This window comes from Indicator indicator, chromosome 24, assembly GCF_027791375.1.
Source record: "Indicator indicator isolate 239-I01 chromosome 24, UM_Iind_1.1, whole genome shotgun sequence".
In the NCBI taxonomy this organism is placed as follows: domain Eukaryota; kingdom Metazoa; phylum Chordata; class Aves; order Piciformes; family Indicatoridae; genus Indicator; species Indicator indicator.
This window is the reverse complement of record NC_072033.1, coordinates 8,361,939-8,371,975: the sequence shown is the minus strand read 5'-3', so window position 1 is coordinate 8,371,975 and position 10,037 is coordinate 8,361,939. Positions and strand designations below refer to the sequence as shown.

Sequence of the window (10,037 nt, the reverse complement as noted above, 5' to 3'; positions counted from 1 at the left end):
TATTAAGCTTGTAAAAAAATCTAGAAGCTTTCTCAATTAAGCATGAACACCCCTCCCAGGGTATATGAAAACTTGCTCTGAGGTCAGTGATGTTTATGGATTGACTAGCACTCCCACCAACATGAAACAAAATAAAGGCAAACATCATAAACATTAAAAAGGGAATGATGTAGTTAAAATGATGTGACAAAAAAGGCCACTCACAATAGTAAGTGTTTAAGTAAGTGCAAAATATCAAAATATTTTACAAAACCGAATATTCAAATAACAACAAAAGAATAACCAAACTTCTAGATACAAACTTCTCAGAGTTATATGTAAATTCTTGAGGCTGGGTGTGGACTATCAGAAACTTGGAATAATTAAGATTTTGCTAATTTGACATTTGAATTGTCTTCTTTTCCCCCATCAAAATCAGATTGAGTGGTGTGCTAGCACTGAAAGAAGGAATAATCTTTTGGTTTTCAGTGCTTTTTTTCCTGCTTTTTCCATTCTCATTGCAAAGAGTAGCACTTAGTTGTTGCAATTCCACATTGAAGTGCATAGGACATGAAACAATTCTTAGAAACAAAAAAGAGAGTGAGCACTGGGAAAACAGCTATTTGGAAAAGATTATACAAAGCAACTTTTCTATATGGAGCAATGTGGTTATGCATTTACCAAGCTCTCTTCTTGAAAACATTATAAAATGGATATGTACATGCAGTTAGATGAATGAAGCAGGAGTACATAATGCATTTTATACTGTTTTCCTACATTTAAGAAAGTATGAATGTCTTATGAAGCCTCCTCAAAATGATGAGATTAAAACTCTCTATAGAGCATGCATACCTTAAGAGTTATTCTTCATCCACTTCTGCTACAAATTGTGAATGGTGTTCTGGTGACTTGCTGTGTGTTTTGCTTAGATGAAGTTTTACTGCATGTTTGCTCGCAAATGTCCGACAGCACAACTTACATTTGAACTTAGAGTCTGTGTCCTCTTCTCCAGCTATTGTTTCAGGAGATCTTTGAACTGAAACTCTGGAGATTTCTTGCTCTACCTTGGTTTGCTGCTCCACAGCCAGCCTGTTCATGTCTTTCATTTGGAAACCTAGATGGGATTCTAAGTGGCTAATGTAAGTAGATGGGGTTCGAAACTGAGACGCACAGTCGCTGCAATAAAAGACTGGATGTCCTTTGTCCATGTTTTTCAAAAACTTTGTTCCTCCAGTTTTCCTAAGTTGATACTTGACATTTGCCAACCAGTGGCTGATGGTGGTCATTGACAGTCCAGTAAATTTTGAAATCTGCATGCGCTCTTGTGGGCCTAGATCTGATAATAAATATTTACCTTCAGATGTCTGGAAGAGGCTGGAAGCAAACTGAGCTTGCAAAATGAGAAGATGCTGAGGGTTCCAGTTTGACTGTCTGCCCTTCCTTTTATGCAGAGTGGAGACTTCTGTTGAGACATCCTCAAAGCGTCGGACATCTATTTCCAATTTCATAGACGGGATCCTTGAAGATGCAGCAGGTTTTGGTGTAGTAGCTTTGGGAAGAACTTTGACCATGTCGGCAATGTCAGACAGAGCATGTTTTTGAGGTGGAGAAGTACAAGATTGTGCTTGAGCTGACTCAGCTTTCTTGCCTTTGGATTTCGTCAGGTCAATAGGCTGATCATTGTTTTCAAACAAATAGTGCCTGGATACACTTGCAGGTTTTGGTGGGGTTGCAGCAGGAGATAAAACTGGCTTCTCCATCACATTTAGATTGGGTTTGTGGAACATAGAAATTGTGCTAGAGCTGGGGCTGGAGTTGGATTGAGGCTGTAAAGGCTCAGTGGCTTTGCCCAAGTGATTATTCAGTACTGACTGCAGAGCACTGAGAGGGCTGACACAAGGCAGTTCAGATGAATGGTTGACAGCAGCACAACCATTACTAAGAGAAGCTGCTGTTGGTTCCTTAAGGACTGTTTTTTCTTTTCCACTGTCCTCTTTAATTTTGTCTTCTTCTTTCAAGGGACATGGTTCTGTCTTTTTTGACTCCACAGAGGCTTCAGGTTTGAGGAGAGCTTCTCTCTCACTCTGGTTGACTGAAGCAGGCTCTGGTTGGATGCCCTCTTTAGCATAGTCCTTTTGTACTTCCTCCTTGTCATCAATTTCCTTCTTCACTTGAGTGCACTGAGCCACATTTGCTGAGATAGGGACCAGAGGCATGACCTTCCACTTCGGAGCAATAGGCCTTAATTTATTGGTGATCGTTGGCCTGATTTGTAGTACTTGGGAACCCACTGGCAAAGACGGCTTAGCTGCTTCTGAGAGCTGATAAGCTGCATGGATGCTGGGGTATGCACTCCAGCTGGGTGCTCCATTTTGAGCTTTGTTGATGGCTGTTGTGACAGTGTTCTCCAAGGACTTTAAAATGTCCCCACCACCCTTTGAACCGTCTTCTAAATCTTCTTCTCTGAGGTACTGGTATTTCATTGTGGGATCCAATGGTTTCTGAAGAGTGTCTTCATACTCTTCAGTTTTTACTGCTTTCTCATCTTTGTTGGCATCATCAGCTTTATCTTTTTTACTTTCTTTTTTCAGTTCAGAGGTGGGAGCTGTGCATTCTGCAGATGATTTACTGATTGACTTTGAAACCGGGCTGTCGCTGGCTGGTGCTTCAGACAGTGATTGCATTTTTTCCACAGCTAGAGGATCCAGAACAAGCTGTTTGCCTTTCTTTGAAGCTGAACTTGTGACTTTTAAGAAATGACCAGTGACCATCATGTGGGTCGTGAGCTGCTGCAAGGTATCATGGGAACTTCCACATTCCATACACTTCAAAATCTGGGATTTGCAGGCCTCAAACTGCCACGTATAGCTGGCACCATTCTGGTAGCCGTAGCGGTTGTTAGATGACAACTGCAGGTTCGCGTTCTTCTGAGGAGAAAAAGTATCTGAGAAAGACCCCGTTGTGGAATCAGGGGAGCAAGGCCTGTTGACATCAAACACGCGTTTCTTCGCTGGAGTGACCATTTTTGAAGAAATGGTTGGTACTGGCTCCTTCAAAGGCACTTTTTGGTAATGTTTTGTTTTGATCATATGAACACTCAGATCTTGAAGGGAATCAAAAGAGTCACCACAGAACATACATTTCAGAACTTTTTGTGCATCTTCCTTGTCCATGTCCTGGAAAGCCCTTTTTCGGGGCTTTGAGTAGCTGGTAGGTCTGTGCTTGTCCTTTTTGTGGTTGTCATCTTGGTAGTGACCTGTCTCATTCATGTGAACCGTTAGCTCCACCAGTGTGTCATAGGCAGCGCTGCACTGCCGGCACCGAAACCGGCTGGCACCCGTGAACACAGTTCCACACATTTTGTTGCTCTGCCTGTAGAGCTGGACCGAGCTGAACAAGTTGGGTTTTGAGACAGGTCTGGAAGGTAAATTCTGCTGTAAGCTTTTTGACAATGCGTCTTGGTGCCAGTCAAAATCAGCTTTGTTCCCTCCATTTCTGTTGTCACAACTCTTCTTTTCAGAGTTGGACAACTTGAAACCCAGCCCTAAGCCTGTCCAGTAAGAGTCTGACAGTATGTTGGCATAGACAGCTGTCATTTTATCCATGCAATCATGTGCTTCATGCTGGGCTTTGGGATGGGTGCTGGTTTTTGGGTCCTGTGGCTCTCTAGAGCAAATGCTTTTAATATCTGCCACATGGTCACTACCGTCACTTAGTAGTGATTCATTTTCAGCATCCTGGTTAGATACGTGACTGACAGGGGAGTTCTGGTAACTAAAGTTCCCTTTCTGCTCAGGACCCACTTCATGTTCCTCATCTGTGCCAGTGTCGTTGCTGCCCTGGAGCTGAGCAGTTGAGTTGTTGTCATCATCATCTTCCTCCTCCTTTATATCTTCCTCTTCCTTTAAATCTTCCTCTTGGACATAACCTGAAATGCAATGTCAATATATGAAATAACTTGTTAAAGGAGGATACTACAGTTTGAGCTTTCTAGTTTCACTATGTGTTTTCTTTACCAGACTTCATTTTAATCTACAACTTTATTGCCTGTTAGTTCTGGAAGTGAAAAAAAGCTAAATGATGTCTCTTTTTTTTTGAAAGTTGCTGCATTTTATTGGCAGATGATCATAATTCTTTGTAATTGCCAGGAATTCTCAGTTAATAATCTTCCTGTCACAGAAATATAATTCTAACTGCCCTGTATGGGACAGCTGAAAAATTAATATGTAAGAATTCAAAGTTTATAAAACTTCAATTCTATCAAATTGTTTTTAGCCTCAAGTGAAAGGGTAGAATTGTCAAGGAACAGAAGGAAAATAATACCAAAACACCCATATCAAAGCTATCCTTAAAAATAACTAATTAAAAATAGAATTCTAGTACTCTGTCCTGTTTGACCTAGAACAGCCCTAACACATGACATATTCATAACTGTAAACTAACCCTAAAAGCTCAGAAAGCACAAGGCAAATGATCCAGAAAGTATTATTTGTTTAAAATTCTGTTCCTTTGCATCTTCTGAGAAAAGCTGATTTATGGCTCTTTGAGAACCTGGTTCATTTTGCTCCCTTGGATTTGGTATCCCTGCACAAATGGTATCCTTTCAGCAGATCACAAGGGATGAGCAGAAAAGGTAGAAACATTTAACATTTGGACAATGCACTCCAGAGGTTTTTTCCAATATGTGTCTCAGTGTTTCTGTCTATTTGCATCTGTATCTCACCCCTTCACAAATGTTTACCATCAAGTCAAAGAGATGAACCAGAAGTAGAGAAACTCTTTCCTGGACAGAGCTGCAGTGTAAGAGTGAAATGATGACTCTCTGCGGATGGGCTAAGAAACCCACATGAGTCATCTCTCCTACACCCTTCTCATGGTCTTTGGATCTGTACAGATCACACTGGCCAAGAGCTGGGGTTGGTTCATGCCAGGGTTGGTGTGAGGCAGCTTCACAACCAAGAGCAAAGATAACAGCAATGGCTATGAGCAAATGACCTGGACAACATTTTATCATGATTAAATAATAATCATACAGTAGTAGGAACATGGTGCTTTTCAGCAGATGCTTTCAGCAAAGAACTAAACTTTAAATATTATGTTAAACACTAAAAAATAACTCTTTTAGTATTGTGTTGGGGTACAACAAGTATCAGTAGCCCTATGTACAGGTGACCAGCCTAAGGCAGGAAGCAAAGACAACATTGAGAACAAAATATTTTTTCTCCTCCCTAAACATTTTGGCCTAATAAGCAGCTAATACTTTCCATGTACCCTTTTCTGAGCTCATACGTTTTTCAGGGGGACAAGGATAACGGAGGGACATGAAGGCAGCAAAAGCTCCTACACATCATGAGTAGTAACCTTGTTAAACAAGCAGCATGAACTGATGAGCAGGACTGACATGGTTCTCGCGGTGTCACAGATACTGTACAGCGTAGGTAGCAATGCTGGCCCCTTGCCAGGATGTATCACAGTGCCAAGCATATTACACTGAGCAAAACAAAAATAAGGAGGGATTCCAATGAAGGGATCAGACAAAACAGACAACGGAAAGCATTCACACAGTTTTGGGTCGGTGCAAATTTGATTCTCCATTTCAGCACCAATTCTTTGAATACTATTAACCCATTTTTCACCAGAGGGTATTTTTTTTTTTTCCCCTTTGGAAAATCCATACAGTCATTTCTTCCTCACAGTATCCTTTGTCCTTCTAAAAGGATTTACTAGGAGATGCAGAAGTACCAGACAGCTGCACATCCCCCACAATACAGATAAAATTTTCTGCTTAATTAGGCATTGACATGTTTACTATAACCTTTACAGAAGAGTAACTCGTACTGAGAAATCTTTTTTGTGTGTGTGTCTGTGTAAGATACAGACACAACCTTATGAAAGTGGTAAAAATAACTTAGTAGAAAGCACCACCAAAATTTCACAAAACCATCAATCAGGTCCATTTTTATATTTAAGGGTTCTGAGCAGCTTTGAATACGTATTTCAGTATCCTACTTGTAAAACCATTTCTGTTTATGTAAATGATTTAAATAGCTGTGGGCATTTTAAGGACAGTGGAGACCTCTTCTGTGCAGACAACCTAGGGCACAAGAAATGCATGTGTGCTTCCAACAGTGGTTTTTAGTAAGATTTCCTTGGACATGAAGTTTGATATGAACTGATTTAACTATTTAACAGAAGTAACATTAATTTAAGTGGACTTTGCATTATTTATTTTGTAAGTAAAGGGTGACTTAAGCCTGTACACTCACATGCTTTAAATGCAGTATCTGTAATAAGCAGCATAAATTTTGCACATCATACTGATGTCCATATAATAAATTGCTGAGTGACCTGTTCTCTTCCCACCAGTTCTCCCCCAGGCTTATTCTGACATTCCAAACCTCTGAGATGCTCATATATAGCTGTCTTACGGGAAGAAAAGTAAAATTAAAGAAATCCAAACTCGGTAACCTCCTTTTCCCGGATGAGAATTTTCCCTTCTGAAATTAAACAGGCCCAGGCACAGATGTAAGATGGGCAACGTGCAGTCCTGAAGAAGCAGAAGACTCTAATTTCACTATCATCTTGAAGACTGGACAAAACCCAGGAGCTTCAGAGCATTGAATGGAAGCAATTTCTGGCTTCCTAAATGGAAACACAGTATTTGGTTCTAGTGGTGATTGATCCCAAGACAATATATGTCAAAATCATGACATCAGTTAGGATAATATCATATGGGTAATAATCATAAATGCAATTCTAAAATGCTTTAACTTTTTGAATGCCTTTGTGATTGGATTCATGGTAACTCAAGAAATCTGCTTCTCAAGGACAAGGGTTTAAAAAACCAGCTGATTCTCTATTCTTCAAATGACATTTTCTTACATATTTCTAGCATATTGCTATAGAGCAACTAAAAGAAAGCAAGTCCAGTTAATATATATGCAAAAACTCTTTTTTGAACTTATGGCTTTAAAACCACCTACATCCACCTTGAAGCCTTGACCCTACCATGCAGACAGCATTGAGCCAAGTACCCAGTGATACTGAATCCAGCATTGACTTTCAGGCCCTCATCCCCCTGACTAACCCTTAATTTGCAGCACGTTATGCATCACTCCTGACCCTGAACTATAGAGTGTGAATATGTCTTTTTCTTTTTTTTTCTTTTTTAAGTGTTCATACTGACACCTTTTTCACCAGTGGATGCTACTTTCACTCAAATTTGCTCTTTTTCCACACAGAGAAATATTTCTAAAAAAAATACATGTTTCTCTCCAAGACTGGAAAATTTATTTGCTGCCAAGGAAAGGGACAGTGAATCATTGTCCAGAATAACACTGTTAATCCATGTAAAGCCCATGCACCAGCTGCACTTCTTTATAGATACATTTCAGTTTTACTTGAAATAACATCATTAGTGGAGCAATCTTGCAGTGCTACAAGGTGATCTCGTTTCCTTCTTGTCTGGCTTCAGCTCAAACATCTTTTTATGTTTGGCAGAAACTGTTTCTTTTTCTGAAATATTTCATGCAGATAATGGATAATGACCACTTCTCATTCCTCCTTCTCAAAAATGTCTAACTGCATTAGCTACCCAAAGACAAATCTTAACCTGACTCATTGTGGAAGTTCATAGCTATAGATTCATTGCAGTTTGAAAATCAACTGAAGCCATGAATTGGCAGCTGAGAGAAAAAAATCTCTACTTTGTTGCATAACTTTTTTATCAAAGACATCTTGGAATTTAATAGGATTAAAACTAATGCAACCCTTTGGCAATGCAATGGAATTTTGTGGAAGGATCTCTCAAAATGTGAAATTTGTAATACAAAAGTGAACTATATCATTTTAGAGCTTTATAGGCCACGCCAGAAACTTCAGTACCATGGAAATAACTTCCTGTTAAGTTGCGCAGGATGGAAGAAAACACAAGGGATGGTTACCACTCTCACCATGGAGGGAGAGCAGAGAACATCTGACTTTGAATCATGGGTGTCAGAGATAAAGGAGCAGCTCTGTCATCTGGTATCAATGTTCTGGTAATGTGAGGTTTATTTCTAAACCCACATGCATCCTGATGAAGGTTTTAGATTTTCTCAAAACCTTAGAAAAGGCTGAATATGCCCAAATGTCTTTTTTTTTTTTTTTTTTTTTTTTGGAAAGCTAGCTAATTGTTTTGGATAATGGGAAATCACTTGCACCTTTTGTGGCTATTGCTATTTATCATAACACTCAAATTCATTTGCAGTGGCTGTATATGGAAGATTCAATCATCACACTACTGATGCAATTCCATGTCCAAGGCAACCTGTCATTTCAAAGGAGAGAGTTTTACCAATACTACTTTGCCTTCTTAGAACCTGGTTTTCAAAATAGTTATGGCAGCTGATACTGGGACATGAAATTCTTGCCTCTTTCAGAAGAAACATCCACTGCCATTCACTGCTGGAGGACATAAGCACTCTCTCTGGTACCAAGCTTGTGAGCCACTGCCACTTAGGAGAAAAGAAACTTGGAGTGACTTCTGCCATAAATGAATTTTAACACAGAACAGCAATTCCATGGAGCTGTAACTATTATTTATATATGATGCTGGAATGAAGCAATTTGAGCTTTCATTTTGTTGTGCTCTAATTAGAATTGTACTATAAAGTTTTCTATTAAAGAGCCAATTTCCTACTGGTTAAGAAGGCAAAATAACCACTAGCTTCAGTGGGACTCTTAGCACAAAGCAGAACAGATGATGTCTTTCATACATTGCATCCTACACAGTTATGAGTCAAATTAAAATATCAGTGGCTGGAAGCATATGTGCAGGGAACTGTTTGAGAGTGACCCATAAACCTGAAGCAAACCCAGTAACAAAAGAGGCACCCCCCCTCCCCCCCAAAATAACAACAAAACAAAACAAAACCAAAAGGAAGACTGAAAAAAGCAAGGTAAGCAAGGTGAGCGGATGCACTTTGCTGAGCTGAGAGTCCATAGCAGAGACAGAATTATTACAGAGTTTTCTCTTGAATAATTTTCCTTAAGGATGATGCTGTTAACATAGTCAACTATTGCACTAAACAAAATGAAAAAAAAAAAAAAAGCAATCATATTTGCCTTGTTCTGGTTTCAATTCAAGTTCAAATGGCTGAATTGCCAGGTACTAGTAGTTGCAGAAATGGATTTAACCATGTTCAGAGCCAACTGTTCAAGTTCCTTACATGAGGGCTTACAATGTAAGTGAATGATTTGCCTTTGGTTAAAAACATTTCTGTTTGTAATCTTCTGCAACCCCCCGGAACGCACAATTTCGTTGTTTCAACCAGCTGAAGGTGTTTGATATTCTCCAGATTGTATTTTCAATGCACTTCTAATGAAAGCTATGAATTGTTGCATCACTTGAATGTAGAAGACATGACAGTGACAGCCCTTTCTTGGCAGGAGCAGCAGACTCCCACCTTTGCCCCATCTGTTCCATCAGCCCAAAGTCTGTTTCATGCACCAAAGTCCTTGCCCAGCAAAGTATCAGATGAGTATCAGGCATTCATCACATCACCATGACATCAAGACAAGTTGCATTTAATTGCTGGTCCAGACAAAAAGGGTGCTTTCCAAAATGCTGTTTGGTCCAGCAAAATTTAAGGAACACAGTAGAAACAAATAATAACTCATTAATAACTTTAATTGTACCAGTTTAGATCACTCTACTGATGAAAACATTAAATCTGAAACTTTTGTCTCTCTTTGCCTTCCTTCTGTTTTCTCTTGTCCTGTTTAACATTGTGGAAAATAGCAGAGTGGCTTTGTAAATACATAGATTACCTCCTTTAAAATCCACATTTCAAATTATGTTTCCCCTCATTCATTATCCTAGGTTCCCCTAAATACTAACCTAAACTTCTTTAAATGGCATGAGCTACCAATCAGAAAATAAAATAAAATAAAAAATAAATCTGTATAGATTGAAATTGTAATGAGTCTTACCAGTGTACTGCTAGCACTTTGGTTCATTTGATATGAACTTTGTTTTTTTAAAGCACCACATGGTAAGGCTTTGAAACTTCAGTTTG

General features: G+C 39.3%; 1 protein-coding gene across 1 annotated transcript in view; it reads right to left on the bottom strand.

The window, feature by feature from the left end:
- Nucleotides 1-839: 839 nt before the first annotated feature.
- The window catches only part of TSHZ2 (teashirt zinc finger homeobox 2), a 137,476-nt gene continuing 128,278 nt past the window's right edge, over nt 840-10,037 (bottom strand). Inside the window, exon 2 of the mRNA XM_054391725.1 lies at nt 840-3,907. Coding sequence (XP_054247700.1) covers nt 840-3,907 — 3,068 coding nt within the window. The remainder of the gene's footprint in view (nt 3,908-10,037) is intronic.